General features: G+C 43.9%; 1 protein-coding gene and 1 pseudogene across 20 annotated transcripts in view; both read right to left on the bottom strand.

Moving 5' to 3' along the window:
- Positions 1 to 17125, bottom strand: part of DENND1A (DENN domain containing 1A) — a 553551-nt gene extending 536426 nt beyond the window's left edge. For 4 of the 20 annotated variants that reach the window (XM_055271157.2, XM_063635977.1, XM_063635978.1 and 1 more), the window contains exon 1: positions 16890 to 17001. In XM_055271157.2, the coding sequence (XP_055127132.1) occupies positions 16890 to 16906 (17 nt within the window). In that variant the 5' untranslated portion in view covers positions 16907 to 17001. Of the gene's footprint in view, positions 1 to 9534; positions 9758 to 15599; positions 16683 to 16889 lie in introns of those variants that run through there. The other 16 variants (XM_055271159.2, XM_055271161.2, XM_055271160.2 and 13 more) reach the window with 12 other exon arrangements.
- Positions 17126 to 18327: 1202 nt separating this feature from the next.
- On the bottom strand, positions 18328 to 18772 carry LOC129478915 (large ribosomal subunit protein uL16-like; annotated as a pseudogene).
- Between the last annotated feature and the right edge of the window lie 1121 nt (positions 18773 to 19893).

The raw sequence follows: 19893 nt of genomic DNA, 5'->3' as shown, positions 1-19893 counted from the left end.
ATGTACTCCAGAGAACAAATTAAAGCAAAATGATCACACAGGACCAGGAAATAGTCAAATCAACCTTGAAAAGTGATGAGAGGACATTCCAGGGTTATAACAATAGAGCCAATTTTATAAGGATTTAACAGGAAGGTGGGAGGAACCATCAGGGATACAGGGAAGCCTGGATAAAACTGCAAGTATAATTTCAAGTGTGGAAAAAATTAAGGATACAATAAAAGCAAATAATGCAAGAGGGAAAAAAAGATTTAAGAAACTCTGGAAGAGTGAGAAGAAGAGAAAGAATACTGCTTTAAAAAATCAAAATCCGACCGGACGTGGTGGCTCACGCCTGTAATCCCAGCACTTTGGGAGGCCGAGGCGGGTGGATCACCTGAGGTCAGGAGTTTGAGACCAGCCTGACCAACGTAGAGAAACCCCGTCTCTACTAAAAATACAAAATTAGCCGACCATGGTGGTGCATGCCTGTAATCCCAGCTACTCCGGAGGCTGAGGCAGGAGAATCGCTTGAACTTGGGAGGCGGAGGTTGTGGTGAGCTGAGATCACGCCACTGCATTCCAGCCTGGGCTTGAAACTCCCATCTCAAAAAATAAAAAAAAATAAAAATCGAGACATAGACCTTTATTTTCCAGTCTCAGGCACTTTCTGCACTGCAGGCAGCAGGGCAGACATGGTCAAGTCCAAGAACTATACCACACATAACCAGTTCCAAAATGGCACAGAAATGGCATCGATAGGCCCTGATCATAAAGATATCCTTTAAGCAGGTAGAACCTTAGTTCTTAAGGATCATGCACTTTGCCAGGAAACACAAGAAGGGTCAAAAGACACAGCCCAATAAAATGAAGACCATCAAGGCCTTTGTCAAGCTCAAGGTCTTGAAGGGCACCTGTGTTGGTCTGTTCCTGCCATTGCTATAAGTAAGTACCTGCGACTTCTTTATAGCAATGCCGGGCGTGGTGTCTCACCCCTGTAATCCCAGCACTTTGGGAGGCTGAGGCGGGTGGATCACGAGGTCAGGAGATCTAGACTATCCTGGCTAACTCAGTGAAACCCCATCACTACTAAAAATACAAAAAAAAATTAGCCAGGCGTGGTGGCGAGCGCCTGTAGTTCCAGCTACTCTGGAGGCTGAGGCAGGAGAATGGCATGAACCTGGGAGGCGGAGCTTGCAATGAGCCAAGATCATGCCACTGCACTCCAGCCTGGGCCACAGAGAGAGACTCCATCTCAAAAAAAAAAAAAAAAAAAAACCCGAGACTGGGTAACTGATAAAGAAAAGAGGTTTAATTGGCTCATAGTTCTGTAGGCTCACAGTGCTGGCACCTGCTTCTGGAGAGGCCTCAGGAAGTTTACAATCCTGGCTGAAGGTGACAGGGATCCAGCGTGTCACACAGTGAGAGTGAAACAAGGGAGGGAGGGGGAGGAGCCACACTCTTTTAAACAACCAGATCATGAACTACTAGAGCAAGAACTCAGTCATCACCAAGGGGATGATGCCAAGCCATTCATGAGGGCCCACCCCCACAATCCAATCACCTCCCACCAGACCCCACCTCCAACACTGGGAATCACATTTCCACATGCGATTTGGAGGTGACAAACATCCAAACCATCTCAACCTGAGTCCCAAGCTCAGGAGCCATGCTGATTATGACATCATCAGGTGCCAGGTTCTGCTGGCCAAATGCTAGCACCCAGGCCAAGACCCCCACAAAGGCTGCAAAGTAGAGGTTTCCATCCTGCCAACATGAAGATGAAAGCACTTGTATGATCTCCTGGGCTGCTCTCTCTACACGGCTAGTGTACAAATAATTTGCTGTTTTGTACAAATAAATGCAAACTTATCCATATATGATGCCAAAGACATTTAGCATAATTTTCAATTCTGGATGGATTGTAAGAAAAAAATTACTGTGACCCTGATGTTAACATTCTCCTTCAAATGGGATGAAAATGTTATTTTAGCACCCTACCCGATCTAGTGGAGTTAAATTATACTTATATTTAAAAATTCATAATAACATTCCACTTTTAGAATTAACCAAGATAAATCATGGAAGACTTGATTCTGGCCGTGGATCAAAATCTAAATGACCACATAAATGTAAAAGCATAGCTTTGAAAAGGTAGAAGGAAGAGCTAGGATAATACCCTTCCCCTTACAAAGTGTGAAATCAAAAGACAGTGTTGAGGGTTAATGGAACAATAAAGAGGTTTAAGTTAATAGCCATTACAAAAATTAAAGTAATACAAAATAGATAAAATATCAGATGAGTGGAAGAGAGAAGTACTATAAAGTTACTTATCTTTCATTTCAAGGAGTCAACAGACACTGTCTAAAGTTAATTAACAGAGAGAGATTTATCTATGGTTATGAGTTAACAACCAGAAAAACTAAAAATAGGGTCAGTTAATAAGAGTTTGTCTCCAAAGAGTGGGACTAGGGAAGAAAAGGGTAGAGGATTGTTGCTTATCACAGGCTCTTATTAAGTATTTGATTCGTGACCATATATGTTTGTAACTTTGCATGCACTTGTAACTGATAAAAATAATTTTTAAAGTTTGACAAACACACTCTGTTGATGAAGCTGTATGACAACAAGCATTCTCGTGTGGGAATATGAATTGGCACAATCTCTACGGAGGAGAATTTGACAATATCTAGCAAAATTACATACAAAATTACCCTTTAACCCAAATTCCGCTTGGAAAAATCTATCGCAATGGTATAATGGTAAAAATACAAAAAGGTGCATACACAAGACTATTCATTACTGCACCATTTGTAATAAATAAAAGACTAGAAGCAACCTAAATGCCCATCAGTATGAGATGGGTTGAATAAACCATAGTCCATCCATCCAGTAGAGTACTAATGCTGTCCTACAGAGAAATGAGGAAGATCCCCATATTCCCTATATTTTTCCAGGAGAGATTTCTTTACAGGATATATTATAAAATGAGAAAAGTTAAGGGGAGAAAAGTACACATGGAATGCTATCACTTATCTGAGGGCCTGGCAAGAGGAGATGTGAATATATCTATGTATTTGCCCTTTTTGTTGTTGTTGTTGTTGTTGTTATTGAGACAGAGTTTTGCTCTTGTTGCCCAGGCTGGAGTGCAATGGCACAATCTCGGCTCACCACAACCTCTGCCTCTCAGGTTCAAGTAATTCTCCTGCCTCAGCCTCCCAAGTAGCTGGGATTACAGGCATGTGCCACTACACCCAGCTTATTTTTGTATTTTTAGTAGAGACAGGGTTTCTCCATGTTGGTCAGGCTGGTCTCGAACTCCCGACCTCAGGTGATCTGCCCGCCCCGGCCACCCAGAGTGCTGGGATTAAAGGCGTGAACCACTGTGCCCGGCTGCCTTTTTTGTTTTAATGGAAGGACAAATGAAAATCTAAAATCAAACTCGGTACCTATGACAGGGAAGGAACACGGTGGTAGGCAGGGATAGAAGTTAGACTTATGAATATGCCTGTTTTGTAGCTTTGGCTTTGAAACAATATAAGTATTTTAAGTAATTGTTTTAAAAATCAAATTATTTTTAAACAGTAATTCCAACAGATTAAAAGAAAAAATTATAAAAACCTAACTATGGGCCAGGTGCTGTGGCTCCTGCCTGCAATCCCAGCACTTTGGGAGGCCAAAGTGGGCAGATCACTTGAGGTCAGCAGATCAGCCTGGCCAAAAAAGTGAAACCCTGTCTCTACTAAAAATACAAACATCAGCTGGGCATGGTGGCAATTACCTGTAGTCCCAGGTACTCAAGAGGCTGAAGCAGGAGACTCACTCGAACACAGGAGGCAGAAATTGCAGTGAGCCGAAATCGTGCCACTGCACTCCAGCTCAGGCAACAGAGCAAGAACCTGTATCAAAAAACAAAACAACAACAACAACAACAAAAAACCTAACTTTGTACTGAGTTGGTGACACAACCACAGAGAAAAAAACCAATTCTACTGACTTTAAAACAGTAATTTGACTACAGTCCTAGTGAAATATATCCTAGGGACCAAAAGAACTGCCAAGTTTTAAAAAGCCAAAAACATAACTATTTTCAGTAATTGCATTGTTGATGGTAATGTTGGTGCTGCTGTTGAGCTGTCTAGGTATTGTGGGATAAAGCAAAAGAGTAATGGTGTTGGTGTTGTTGGAAATCAAGACTTTGATATAGGTATGGAAAATTCCAATGTAAAGGTGATGAGGTTAAATAAAACTGCTATAGTCTAGAACTGGAAAAAGCAATATGAACACATAATGCAATTTACCTTTAAAACTACACACACATATTTCCAAATTCTGACCCCTGGAGAATCCTAGAAATTATGACTGACCTGGTAGCAAACCCACCCCATCCCCAAAAGTCCTAAATCCCAGGTTGTGATTTCTAATACTATTTCCCACCAAAATGAACCAGGACTCCTTAGAGAAACACTGGGTCTGGAGGAGGAAACACAGAAGATGAGCCTGGAACACTCTGTCATACCAAAAGACAAGGGAGCTATTAGAAACTACAGGGATCCTGGCCGGGCACGGTGGCTCAAGCCTGTAATCCCAGCACTTTGGGAGGCCAAGGCAAGCAGATTACGAGGTCAGGAGATCGAGACCATCCTGGCTAACAGGGTGAAACCCCATCTCTACTAAAAATACAAAAAATTAGCCGGACGTGGTGGCGGGCGCCTGTAGTCCCAGCTACTCTGGAGGCTGAGGCAGGAGAATGGCGTGAACCCGGGAGGCGGAGCTTGCAGTGAGCTGAGATCGTGCCACTGCTGTCCAGCCTGGGTGGCAGAGCAAGACTCCGTCTCAAAAAAACAAAACAAAAAAACAACAACAAAAAAAAGAAATTCCCACTGGACAAAGATAGGACAAATTAAACATCAGTGAGAACAGTAACTACAGCAGATAGAAATATAGCAAATAAGTTTAAATACGTCGATTTAAAGTGACACTCCCCTCTCTCAAAAATTAGTTACCTTTGGAAAATGTTTAAAAATTTAATAAAATCAAGCATTTACCCTGCCTTTCCTAAATGAACTGTATCTCAGAGCAACCAAATGGTTGATATGGACAAGGTTTCTTTTTACAAGTATCCCAGCTAGTATGAAGAAGTGATAGAAACTAAGTATCACCATTTTATAACCTCTAATTAATGAACAGATCAAAGAGAGATACCCAGACATAACGTACCTCCTGATGGAAGTACCTATCACCACTTTTAAAATATTCTTGCCAAGAAAGTGAACTTGAATCTCATCAAGTCACTTAATCCAACTACCAATTTGTAGGAAATAAAGGGGACAGAGGAATACATTAAACAAACCTTAAGGATGCAACGGAAATCATACATGACAAATAACCCACTTCTTCAAAAAATAAACTGCATGAGGGAAAAAGCAAATATCAACCAATTGCAATGTATGAACTTCGCTGATTCAAACAAATCCACTGCTTTTTTTAAAATTTGATATAACTGAAAAACTTTGAACACTGACTGGATATTTAATAACATTAAAATTTTTCAACCGGGTGCAGTGGCTCATGCCTGTAATCCCAGCATTTTGGGAGGCCTAGGTGGGTGGACTGCTTGGGGTCAGGAGTTTGAAACCAGCCTGACCAACATGGTGAAACCCTGTCTCTACTAAAAATACAAAAATTAGCTAGGCATGGTGGCGCACACCTGTAATCCCAGCTACTGGGGAGGTTGAGGCAGGAGAATCGCTTGAACCCAGGAGGCAGAGGTTGCAGTGAGCCGAGATCACACCACTGCACTCCAGCCTGGGTGACAAAGTACAACTTCAACTAAAAAAAAAAAAAAAAAAATTAAATTTTTTGGTTAACTTTTTAGGTGTGAAAATGTTGTTTTTAAAAAAAAAAAATCTACCTTTTAGAGACACATATGGAAGTATTTAAGAATGAGATATGACATCTGGGGCCTGGAATGGTGGCTCACACCTGTAATCCCAGCACTTTGGGAGGTGGAGGCAGGCAGCTCACTTGAGGTCAGGTGTTTGAGATCAGACTGGCCAAAATGGTGAAATCTCATCTCTACTAACAAGACAAAAATTAGCCAGGCATGGTGGTGCGCACCTGTAATCCCAGCTACTGGGGAGGCTGAGGCATGAGAATCACTTGAACCTGGGAGGTGGAGGTTGCAGCGTGCCGTGATTGCATCACTGCACTCCAGCCTGGGCGACAGAGTGAGACTCCGTCTCAGAAAAAAAAAAAAAAAAAAAAAAAAAAAAGGATGCTATGACAACATCTGGGATTTGCTTCAAAATAATCCAGGACTAGAGAGCAGGGGAGGGAGTTACGGTCAGTTATCGATAAATAAAACTAGGTAAAACTTAAGTGTTGAAACTGGTTGATGGGAATTTGGGGGCTCATTATACTATTCTACTTTTATAGATGTTTAAAATTTTTCAAAATAAAGTTTAAAAATAGGTTCAGCACCAAGAAAAAAAGGAATAAAAAATCACTTTAAGGCCGGGCACGGTGGCTCAAGCCTGTAATCCCAGCACTTTGGGAGGCCGAGGTGGGTGGATCACCTGAGGTCAGGAGTTGGAGACCAGCCTGGCCAACCTGGAGAAACCCATCTCTACTAAAAGTACGAAAAATTAGCCGGGCATGGTGGCAGGTGGCTGTAATCCCAGCTACTCGGGAGGCTGAAGCAGAGGAAGCTTGAACCCAGGAGGTAGAAATTGCAGTGAACCAAGATAGTGCCACTGCACTCCAGCCTGGGCAACAAGAGCAGGGCTTTGTCACAAAAAGAAGAAAAAACTTTAAAAAGACTGAAAAGTAGTACCAGTTAAACAGAGATAAATATAAATTATTTGTATAAATCTTTTATAAAACTGAATAGATTTCCAATATTCATGATAAAGGGAACATTAAGTGGTTTCGTTTGTTTTTTACTTCAAGACAGGGTCTTGCTCTGTTGCCCAAGCTAGAGTACAGTGGCGCAATCTCAGCTCACTGCAACCTCCCCTTCCCGGGTTCAAGCAGTTCTCATACCTCAGCCTCCCAAGTAGCTGGGACTACAGGCGTGCACCACCATGCCCAGCTAATTTTTGTAATTTTTTTTTTTTTTTTTTTTTTTTTTAGTAGAGATGGGGTTTCACCATGTTGGCCTGACTGATCTCGAACTCCTGACCTCAAATGATCTGCCTGCTTCAGCCTCCCAAAGTGCTGAGATTACAGGTGTGAGCCACTGGGCCTGGGTGGGGGCATAAGTGTTCTTAAATGTTATAATTCTAATTGTTTGCATGCTCATCTTATCTGTCTTAGTAGACTATAGGCTTCCTTTCTTCCCAGCCAGCAAGAGCAATAGCGCTTTGTACATACCAACATCTCAATCTTTCAAATAAATTCAGTGAAATACGCTACACGTCATCCTAACATCCTTACTGAAAGGAAGCAAATACCCTAGTTTTTAAAAACAAAACAAAACAAAAAACTGTAATACTATAAAAAGGAACATACTTGCTGTCTTTTAACTTGTTTTTTAACTCCAGGTTGTTCAGACAACCGTGTTTTCTCTGCCATTTACTAAGCAGTCATATCTCCACTGAGAACTAGGCACAAGATTTCTTTTAATTATCACAACAACCCTGTAGGTTAATTTACTAGCTTCCTTTCATAAATATTTTTTTTAACCTGAAGGTCAGAAATTTAGAACTCAGAGAGAGAATGTATAGTTCTGGCAACTCAGAACTCCAGTGCTCACGTACCCCTGGATCCTCTCACACCCTGGAGTTCAAGAACTGCCAGCGTGGAGTCAAACAGCATCTTCCCTAGATTGGTTTCCTTCCTTCCATTTATTCATACAGCCTAGGCGAGATCAATGCAACACCCTCAAACCTTTCCTGTGGCTAAAGTGAATTCAAAAGGTGGTTTTTCTTTTCCCCCTCTCTACATCTACCATGAACAGATTAGCCTTCAGCAATTTATTCCAGCCCACTTTAAGTCTTACTTATTTAATAAAGCACACACATTCACTATAGATCCCTCAAAGATTCCTTCCATTCTCAATGCAGACTAAAATGCCTTATCCCAATTATAACTTTTCACTTTTCCTCAGAAAAGCAAACATTATATAACCAGTCCTCACCTTACAAATACACCATTTGTAACATAACTCTGCTAACCCTGGCAAGTCATCTTTGATTCTTCTTTTGCCTCTTACATGTAATTTGTCACCAAGTCTTGTCTTGTCATTTCTACTTAAAATCTCTCAAAGCCATCCTTTCCTTTTTTTTTTTTTTTCTTTTTGAGACAGGGTCTTACTCTGTCACCCAGGCTGGAATGCAATGGCACGATCTTGAATCACTGCAACCTCTATCTCCTGAGCTCTGTGGGAGCTCAAGTGATCCTCCCACCTCAGCCTCCCAAGTAGCTGGGACCACAGATACAACAATTAGCCAGGTGTGGTGGCATGTATTTTTTTGTAGAGACAGAGTTTCATCATGTTGCCCATGCTGGTCTCAAATTCCTGGACTCAAGCCATCCACCCTCCTTGGCCTCCCAAAGTGCTGGTATTACAGGCATGAGCCACCACGCCCGGCCCGTCATTCCTTTTCTTTACACTGCCAAAACCTTGCTCTGGACCTTGATCTTCAGCAGTAAAAACTATTACACAGTACCACAATCCAGTGGCCTCCCATTTTTTTCCATGCATTCTTCCTATCAGTAAAAAAGTTAGCATACATCTGATAAATATCCATAAATTATAATAATGCCTTACTATACTAACACATTAAAAAATACAAAAACAAACTTTTAAGGTTGATATAAAAATAAATACAATTTCTAACATATTCTCATGTTCCAATGCGTCATCTTGTAAAAGCCAGAGATATCACTGCTCTAAACTGCTGCTGCCAGGGTAATCTACCTAAAAACCCAAATCTGATCATATTACATCCCCAGTTCAACCCTTCAGTGGCATCATATCCTACTGGCACATGCCTACTTCATCAACTTCCTCTCCTGTAATCTTTATCCTTATATCCTGTATTTCAGCTTTACCTTTTATCTCCCCATGACTTTTGTATACACAGTTCCCTAAATCTGGAATGCCCTTGCCCTCAACAGTTACTGATTTGTACATAACAGTATCTCGAAGAGGGAAACACATTCTAAATGTCATAACCAACTTACAAATGAACTTTTGGAATGTCACCTCTCTTTTCTGTAGGAACATATATGTATTTTAACATATCTTTTCTTACTTTATTTGGCTCCTTTTCAAGTCCTGAATACTCGGAAAGAATGGGTACGGATTCTAATAAAAGTAAAGAACAAAACAACTTCATTTTGTTTATTTTTCTTCCTTGTTTATCTTTCCATGTCCCCACAAAGCCCTTTTAAGCAAAAAGGATGTTACAAACCCAGAGATTAGTTCTCCCTAGGGCCAGGAAAAAGGCTGGACCTTTGCAACTGCAACCGGAACTCCAGCCAGTAACTTACACAGATTTAATAACTGAATGCAAACATACTTTCCTAGAGCAATACTCCAGGTCTTACCTTCTGTTTCAACCTTTCTATCTGCTGTACAATCCCCTCTAAGTTGACTACAATGGCTAAGAGAAGAGTGATGGAGTAGCACCAACATGTTTTCCAGAAAAGTCATGAAAATTCAAGTGGCTGACTCTGAGCATTAATGATGGAGAGCTTGGTCTTCAAAGAGACTTTTATTCCACCACTCCAAGTCTTTCTACATTCTCCTTTGGGGACTGGGAGGACAGCACTGTGGCGGAGAAAGGGAAGAGGGGAATAGGCATTAGAGGAAGAAGGCCTGGAAAGGACGTCACATTCCAATTCTTGGTCGCATCACAAAGCAGAGAGATACATTAGTTGTGCTATACAACAGGCCTCAAGAAAAAGCAACCTTCTTGTGTATTTTGGCAAGGGGATTCTTTAAAGAACAGTCAAAACAAACTGGAGCAGAACTATCATAAGCCAAGACTGCTCCTCTATTCTTGAAACGAGATCAGTTTATCCTCACTTTCAAGTCATATAACTTCCACTTGTCTTCCTTTGGCAATCCCCCTCCATTCTCCAAATCTCCCCTTTCTTTCAGTTCAAGTTCCAACCTCTTCCTAGAAACCTAGGAAAACCATCTACTCTGATCTTTTCTATGTAACTCATTTGGGCCAAATCAAAACCACAATAAAATAGCACTTTACATAAAGTGGTACAGCTGGTTTAGAAAACAATTTTAACAGTTTCTCAAAATGTTACAGAGTTATCATACGATCCAGCAATTCCACTCCTAAGTATATACCCGAGAGAAATAAAAACGTATGTCCACACAAAATGTTCATAGCAACATCACTCATAATGATGAAAAGGGGAAACAACCCAAATACATAACAACTGACAAATGGATGAGTAAAATGTGGTATGTCCATACAATGGAATAGTATTCAGCAGTAAAAAGAAATGAAACACTCATACATGCTCCAACATGGATAAATCTTGAAATCATTAAGTGAAAGAAGCCACGCAGGAAGGGTTATGATTCTATTTATTAATATATGAAATGCCCATAATAGGCAAATCTATAGCAAGTAGATTAGTGATTGCCTAGGACTGAAGGGTTTGGGGGAATGAGGAGTGTCTAACATGCATGGGGTTTCTTTCTGGGGTGATGAAAACGTTTTGGAATTAGTGGTAATCAATCACCCTGTGAATATACTTAAAACCACTTAAGAAAGTAAATTTTAGGGCTGGGCACAGTGGCTCACGTCTGTAACTCCAGCACTTTGGGAGGCCAAGGCAGACGGATCATCAGGAGTTTGAGACTGGCCTGGTCAACGTGGTGAAACTAAAAATACAAAAACTAGTCAGGCATGGTGGCAGGCACCTGCAGTCCCAGCTACTTGGGAGGCTGAGGCATGAAAATCACCTGAACCCAGGAAGCAGAGGTTGCAGTGAGCCAAGATGGTACTACTGCACTCCAGCCTGGGCGACAGAGTGAAACTGTCTCAAAAAAAAAAAAAAGTAAATATTATAGTATGTGAATCTTATGTTATAATCTTATAAGATTCACATACTATAAAATTTCATATCTTATAAAACAGTTTTCAGATTACCACAACCTACAAGGCCCTGCCCAGGCTCTCTTCCTCTGACCTCACCACAAGCCTCTCTGCCATCAGTCACTACTCAAACCCACTGGCCTTCTGTCCATTCCTGAAATATGCCTAGGGTTTTCTTGCCTCAAGGCCTTTGTGTATGCTCTATCCTTTGCCTGGAATAAAAGGTCTTGCCTAGTCTCTTTAGATGACTAATACCTCCTCATCCTTTAAGTCTCAGCTCAAATGTCATCTCCACGGTGAGGCCTTCCCTCGCCACTCTATCTAAAATAGGACAGTCGCTCCCATCATTTTCTCTGAGGCATCTCATGTGCTTCTTTTATAGAACATCTATATAGCTTTATGTGAATTTACCTTGTTTTTATTTTATTTTATTTATTTATTTATTTTTGAGACGGAGTCTCGCTCTGTCACCCAGGCTGGAGTGCAGTGGCACAATCTCGGCTCACTGCAAGCTCCGCCTCTCGGGTTCACGCCATTCTCCTGCCTCAGCCTCTCTGAGCAGCTGGGACTACAGGCGCCCGCCACCACGCCCAGCTAATTTTTTTTTTTGTATTTTTTAGTAGAGACGGGGTTTCACCGTGGTCTCGATCTCCTGACCTCGTGATCCGCCCGCCTCGGCCTCCCAAAGTGCTGGGATTACAGGCATGAGCCACTGCGCCCGGCCCTGGTTTTTTAATGTCAGGTCCACAAGACTGTATGCACCATGAAGAATGAATCTGTATTATTCGCCATCGTAATTCCCAATGTCTAACACAATTCCTGGCATTTAAGTGTCTAATAAATGGTAATATTTTTATTTCAATATGCCACGTCCTCATACGTACTGCTCCCTCTGCTGATACCACCACCATCATTACTGCCTCTACTCCCTCTGCTAACCACCCCTACCCATCTCTCAGCTGAAACATGATCCCCTTGGTGAAGCTTTCCTTTCCTGACCCTCCCTCCTCCCCAGAAGACAGTCTCTCCTTCACTTACTCACCTATTCGTCACCAGCGGCATCTCCACCATTGCAATTAACTTATACTGTATTATACTGGTGTTTTGTTTCTTTGTTTTGTTTTGTTTTTTTTGGTGGGGAGGGAGTCTGGAAGGGATTGTTTTTGTTTCACATTTGTGTCCACTACTTTAGAAAGCCTTAAAGAAAAATATTTGTTCATCTTTGTGTCCCCAGTACTTAGCACACTGCCAGGCACAGTACTGCCACTAATTATGATAATAATGGCTAACATTTATTGTTTAATACGTGCTTAATATTCTTAGTTCTATGGTAGGTAAATGGATGAATAAATGGATAAATTTCTTGGTCACTAACCTCACAGAGGTCAGTTTGACAGGGACAGAAGACAGGTATACAGGCTAATGTAGAATAATCACCATCACAAGGCCAAATTAGTTGCCCTGCCCTGTTCCTATGCCTCCAAATCTTAGAGTATGCTTTTCTCTGAGTCCATAAATGTCACATTTCTTCAAACTCACTTAGAAAACTTCCTTCGATTACTTACTGCCCACTTCCTGCACTTGGTGCCTGGAAGCAATTTCTAGGATGTCACCACAAGCAATATTAAACTGCCACATAGTTTCCTGCTGTGTGTCTGCATTATCAGTTAAATTGCTTCATATTAACCACATTCCAGTCCACTGGGATCATTCAAACACTAAATAAGATTTAAACATACCTGTCGAAGATTGTCAGTTACCACTGCTCCTTTTATTCTTCTAGATAAATGTACATACAGGTTTAACATTTAGGTTTCCAGGGTGCTACCTGCATACTGGTGACCTTCTCTTTTTTTGTCCATTAAATGTTGATTTGAGGCAAGACAATGTTCCTTTATTAAAATAAACATGAGGCTGGGCACGGTGGCTCACACCTGTAATCCCAGCACTTTGGGAGGCCGAGGCGGGCAGATCACCTGAGGTTGGGAGTTCAAGACCAGCCTGACCAACACGGGAGAAACTCCATCTCTACCAAATATAGAAAATTAGCCAGGCATGGTGTCTCATGCATGTAATCCCAACTACTGGGGAAGCTGAGGCAGAAGAATCGCTTGAACCCGGGGGGTTGGAGGTTGCGATGAACCAAGATCATGCCATTGCACTCTAGCCTGGGCAACAAGAGCAAAACTCCCATCTCAAAAAAAAAAAAAAAAAAAAAAAAAAAAAAAAAAACTAAATACTCTAGTAAAAGGCCTGCCTAAACCATATAATTTGCCTTAAAAATTTGGCCGGGCACAGTGGCTCACGCCTGTAATCCCAGCATTTTGGGAGGCCGAGGCGGGCGGATCACGAGGTCAGGAGATCGAGACCATCTTGGCTAACATGGTGAAACCCCGTTTCTACTAAAAATACAAAAAATTAGCTGGGCGCGGAGGCGGGCACCTGTAGTCCCAGCTACTCAGGAGGCTGAGGCAGGAGAATGGCGTGAACCCAGGAGGCGGAGGTTGCGGTGAGCCGAGATTGCGCCACTGCACTCCAGCCTGAGCAACAGAGCGAGACTCCATTTCAAACAGAAAAAAAAAAAAAAAAAAAAATTTATAAAATATAAAACTTTTCTTCCTCAAGGGTTTAATTTTTTTTAACTCGATGAACACTCAACTCAGAGTCTTAATTAGAATCTTAATGTAGATCCTAATGTATTTCTTAAATGCATTCCATGAACTCTTCTCAAACAACCATGTGCCAGGCATTGAGTCTGACACAGGGAACTCAAAGATAAATAAGACAGTTCTTCCTCTCAAGAAGTGTACGTCCAGCATGGTACAGGAGACAGACAAGAAACGAGATTCAGTATTGTGACTGCGATAAACACAAGGGGCCACAGAAACATGGAGGAAGGCACCTGGCCTAGACTGGAACAGGAGGGGGTGGGGGTGGCAACAGGAAACTGGCATCAAGGCAGGCATCTGGCGGATGGCATCTGATCTTAGGCCTATAAACTCCCATTCTCTCATTTGAAAAATGTGGTTAATAAATAGCATCGCCACCACTGGACAGTAGTGAGGGTTTCATGAAATGGTTCACATTAAGGATTTCCACGGTACCTGACAGAGATTGTGTTCAACCAGGCTTAAACTTAAAAGAGAAGTCTGATCAAACACAAAATCTCAACACCTGTGCCTAGTAAGTCACGTGCTTTACCGCTGATCACACAACAGACACCAGCTTCACAATTACACACAATATTGGTTTTAATCAACTTTTATTTTTTAATAATGAGACAATGTTAAGCCCTACTCTGCATGTCAACAGCCTAATTCCTTGGTCATTAAAATTTTCTTCTCCATTACCTTAAACATACCTTTCTCTGACATTTCTAATATACAGTAATGTTCTTAGTCTTTTGATACAGAAGGTGAAAAAAAAGAAAAAAAACCTAACAATTACTGAGTTTTTAACATGGACCTGGCATTTACATTGATACTGTGTTCATTGCTCGCAATAACCTTACAACCTGGACACAGTCCTCCCCATTTTACCTTCAGGGAAACTGAGGTTGAAAAGGCAGTCTGTGTAAAGTTTCGTAATTAGCATTACAAAGAGCTGGAATTTGAACCTAGACCTGATTCCACCTAGTCAACTGACTGCATCAGAGATAAGCAAGAGAAAACAAAAGGAACCCCCCCCTCTTGCCCCTACCTCCAAGACTGTCCTATTCAATGGAACCTGCACACTTAGATTTCACCACAGCCATAAGAACACCTTGAACGCCCTGCCAGGAGGGAAAGCCAGCCAGTAGTAACCAAAGCTCTGTCTTCTCCAACAACTAAAGGAGCACTTAAGTGGGTAATTTCCTGTCCATCCCCATTCCTAGCTACAGGCAGAAGTTGCATAATCAACAGTCACTATAAATCACAACTACTTTTCATAACTTCTCTCTTCATATTCTCTTTCGGTTTCACCACAAGCTAACATATTTCCCAAGCCTAAGTTTTTATCACAGAGTAGTCTAGTTTCAAGATCAATAAGGCTATTCTTCATACTCATTTCACGCTTAATACAATTCCACGCCTTAGCAAATTCCCTAACCCAAGTGCTCAGAATTAGCGACGGGTTCCACAAAACACATTTGAGAAATGAATTTGTCAACCCGCTACCTTGGAGAGCAACAGAGAGATTTGATGGCTAGCCATCTGAACTTTTACTTGCTGGATTTTAATACTGGTTCTGACACTCACTGCCTCATGTCAGGCAAGTTTCTGAACTTTTCTGTAACAAGAAGGGTAAGTGTCCTCATGCATACTCTGCAACTCTAAGTTGGCTTCTGGAAAGTGTTTCTAAGTGCTATTGAAATCCAAGTTTACAACTCTTACTTGGAAGCAGGAGCTAAACTTGAGTGCCTCTTTAATCCCAATGTTTCACAAACGACATCTTTTTACCCCCCAAGCCTCTCAAGCTCTTGTTTGGAGCATGCTTCTAACTTTTTTCTCATTTCCACAAAAATAAAGATTTAACAGAGTGTTCATGCGACTCTTCCATTTTCATTACCATAAGCAAACTTTTCTAGTTTCATTCAGCAGATGTCTCAAGGCTGCTGCAGCGCATCTCATACATATTTTGTAAATGAGAAGCCTAACCACACGGGGGACTGCAAGGCTGGGCAAGGGTCACACTGCACGGGCATCACCTGGACATGAGATGCAATGTTTGAATAATTATTAGATTTCACCCTTAAGGCCTTCTCCTTTCAAACTTCCCTAGTACAATTCTCAAAATGCTGAAATAAACACATTCCACAGACTTTCCTGTAAGAGGGTTTAAAGTGTCCTAGGAAAGTTGTTTTACAGAAAAGCCTATGCTGTCAACTTTGCTTTTTAATGCCCTTAAACAATTCTATTAGTCACAGAGGAAAAAGTGAACATTTGTTAGTAATTAGAGATAAAGCATCTCCAGTTCTGGGGCAGAGGAAGGGAGAGGCCACAAGAGGACCTGGCTGTGAGGGGAGATAGAGTCCAAAGCCACACACCCAAATTGGACCGCTTAGGAGTTGCACTTTCCAAAGTCAACTTCTAAGTCTACAAGGACAGCAACAATGTTTCAGTGGATTCTGAAGTTACATGTATCAACAATTTCCCCGGAAAGCTAACCCTCCACCGGGAACTCCAGGTGAATGAATGAGTGAGGGAATTCGCCAGATTGAGTTACAAAGCCTTTCCAACGATTATCAAGAGCAGGTGCTCGGTTACAACACAGAGGTATCCTCCTTCACAGCCTTTGGACCTTGCTGCGTGGAGATTTTCACAGATAAGAGGGGGGAAATAGGAGAGAGACAGGCCTTCCTCCCCGGCCATCCACACCTTAGGTCCATGAGTGGCCCCTCCCTCTAAGAACCTCACGCGACTTCTGTGGGGGCCGCAGGCCTCAAGCGGCCAGGCTGCAACCTCTCCGGACCTGCCAACTCTCAGGGGCGCCCCAAACATGCCCAAACACGGGGAGGTGCTTCCGGGGCTTTCCCACTCCCCCTCCCCACAGTTGAAGGACCATTTTCAGGGGCTCTCCGTAAACTCGGGGAGGGGGCCGCCCTGTAATCTCAGCTGTTCCGGCCCCCAGGTGACGAGGGGACACCTGGCCCCCGGCGCCCTGCCACCCCGCGCGCACCCCGCCCCCGCGCCTCCCTAAATCGCCATAGCAACCGTCCCCCTCCCCGCGTGACGCCGGCACGCGGGGCGCCCCTCTGGTCTCGGCAACAAGTCCCCCGCGCGGCCCGCGGCCTGCAGCCCTGGCCCGGCCTCGCCGCCCCGCGCCCGGCCCGGCTCCGCCCGGCCCGGCCGCACTCACTTGATCCTGGAGCCCATGGTCCCCGGGCCTCCTCATGGGCCCGCAGGCCCCGCTCGGCGCTGCGCTGCCCGCCCGCCCGCGGCCGACCGGCCTCCCTCTGGCGCTCTCCCCGCCCCTTCCTCCCTTCCCTCAGGTTGGGGCCCGCCCGCTCGAGGCTCGCTCCCTCGCCGCCGCCGCCTCCAGGGGTTAATGTACTCGCTCCAGCCGGGCGAACGCCATGGTCGCCGGCGCGCGTGCCCGGCGCGCGCCGCCCCCTCCGCCTCTCACCGCCGCCCCTCCCGCCCGCGCTGCCGCCGCCGCTGCCCGCGGGGGCTGCTGGGAAGTGTAGTCCGCTCGCGGGGGCGGGGCCGTGGCCGGTGGGGGCGGGACGGGAGCGCGGTCATCCGCATGTCTCCCCGGGCGCGGGCCCCGGAGGACTTTGGTGTTCCCGTGCAGGCCCTGGCACATCTGCACCCCACTGCGCCCCGCTGGAAACCTCCACTCACAGCCGCCCTGAAGAGACCCTAATCCTCTCATGGAGACCCCCAGCCCTCCTGATGAAACCGCCACCCATCCTCCCCTTGGAGGCCTCCCACCCAGCCCTTCTAACAGAGAGCTAATCTCCCGCCCAGGCCTCCATGAAAGCACGTTTTCCCTTTAACATCCCGCACCTTCCAGTAAGTTCCGTGCAGAACCTCTTCTGCATCACACCGTCCACTTCCCCATCTGAAGGCCTTTCCTCTTCCTTTCCCCTTAGAGCTTGAAGGAGACCCCACATACCTACAGGAAAGCCACCTGGGGGCTTCGTGGACCCACGTGGTGGCTCAGCTCTGCCCTCCCCTTGAGGACCTCTGCCTCCCTTTATCAGCCGTTTTGGGAACTCCAACATCGAAGCCTCGTGTTAACACAGCAGTCCCTGATACAGATTAACTCAATGCAAATGAAAGGATTTGAGAGCCGAGATCACCAACCTGCTACCTACCCCTGCTCCCCCTTGGGATTCACTTCCATGAACACCTCAATTTCATCCCCCTCGGGGCTCACTTCCATGAACACCTCAATTTCATCCCCTCTAGGCCCAGAGGGATCATAAAGGAAGCAATAATGACAGCTACCGTTAGCCACCCTTTAATGAGCGGGTGAGTGCCCTTTCTGCATCAGACACAGTATTTCCGTACATCATTAGTGCCAATCCTCACAATAATCCTGTGTTCATCTCCCTAATTTACAAAGAGGAAACTGAGCCACATTCCCAAGGTCACATAACTAGCAACGAGTGAAGAAGCCAAGATTAGTGTCCAGACTGAATCATTCCAGACACATGTGACATAGTCATGCTTTAAGGTGGTATCTTTGGCCACAAGTCCAAAGATACTTTTAATATTAGGGGTTTTTTTCCTTTTTTTTTTTTTTTTTTTTTCCAATTTTCTGTCCTGAAATGCTATTCATCGCTTCTGCCTTTTCAGTTCTTTTTTTTTTTTTTTTTTTTGACAGGAAGTAGAATTTATTGGTGAGTATTAAGGGGGGGTCAGCACATTGGAAGCCCTCATGAGTGCAGGGCCCGCCACTGTCCAGAGGGCCACGATTGGGGATGTACTTGACCCCACAGCCATCTGGAATGAGCCGCTTCTCAGCCACCATGTCTTCAAATTCATCAGCATTGAACTTGGTGAAGCCCCATTTCTTTGAGATGTGGATCTTCTGGCGGCCAGGAAACTTGAACTTGGCCCTGCGCAGGGCCTCAATCACATGCTCCTTGTTCTGCAGCTTGGTGCGGATGGACATGATAACTTGGCCAATGTGAACCCTGGCCACAGTGCCCTGGGGCTTTCCAAAGGCACCTCGCATGCCTGTTTGGAGCCTACATTGGGGTAGTGCAAGGTCAGAAACATGAACATCCATCGGAAAGTTCAGTTCTTATAAATGCATGGAGTGCCTCCCCACCCTACCCCCACCCCATAGCCTCTATGTAACTGGTCCTATATCCTAGCTCCTGGCCAGGCTGGGAGCAAAGAAAGCAAGAAGATAAGTCATAGAAGACTTCTTCTGTTGGAGTCACCTTCTGAATAAAGATAGTTTCTCCCTTTTGCCTCTGCCTTGAGGTTGTTGAAGTCAAAGGGTAAACTTTTTAAAATTAAAACCAAAAAAAAAAAAGTGAAAATGTCCAAACTGTCATTTTGAATTTAAAGTCTTATGCACCCGGACACCAATACCGACTTGTAAACACCCCCAGGAGCAAAGCTCTGCTAGACAGGCAGGAGCTGTGGTGTTTATTCACCTATGAAACTTCTCCAAGGAACAGTTGTTATCAAGATCTTCCCTGGAATGGGCAGCCAGTTCAAAAGCTCTGAGCAGGAGACTATAAATAAAACAAAGTTATTGGTGGAGGACAAAGCTGGCTGCTTTTCAAAGAAGGTTGTAGCCATCCTGGCCACAAAAATGTCTGGGTGCCTGCTGGGTGGTGTGTGTGTGTGTGTGTGTGTGTGTGTGTGTGTGTGTGTGTGTGTGTGTGTGTGTTGGAGAGGGAGGTAGATGGTGGGGATTATGTGTCTGCTCAGGTGGCCTCAGAGATAGCAGGGTGGTCTGAGGAGAGAGCACTGGACTGGGAGTTAGGAATGTAGCTTCTAATTCTGGCTTCAGCATTGACTGGCAGATTTTATGCAAATGATTAGACAAGTGTATGTTTCAGTTTCCTCCCCCGTAAAATGGGCATAGAGGGTGATGAGAAGCTTCCATCATAAGAACGAGTGTAACATACGAGCAAAGAGCACAGGCTCTAGAACCAGACTGCCAGGGTTTAAATCTCAGCTCTACCTGTTACTAAATATATGACCTTGGGTGAATTATTCCTTCTCTGTGTGTCTCAGGTTCTCTGTCTGTAAAATGGAAATGGTGATAATAATAGACCTATTTTAGTGAGTTGACATGAGGATTAAATGAGTTAGTGACATTTATAAAGTATTTTAACAGTGACTATCACATAATAAGGACTCAAAAATTATAAGCAACTATTATATACAAAACA

This window comes from Symphalangus syndactylus, chromosome 3 (genome assembly GCF_028878055.3).
Source record: "Symphalangus syndactylus isolate Jambi chromosome 3, NHGRI_mSymSyn1-v2.1_pri, whole genome shotgun sequence".
Lineage (NCBI taxonomy): Eukaryota > Metazoa > Chordata > Mammalia > Primates > Hylobatidae > Symphalangus > Symphalangus syndactylus.
Note: the sequence above shows the minus strand (reverse complement) of the source record. Positions and strands in the feature narration are given on the sequence as shown.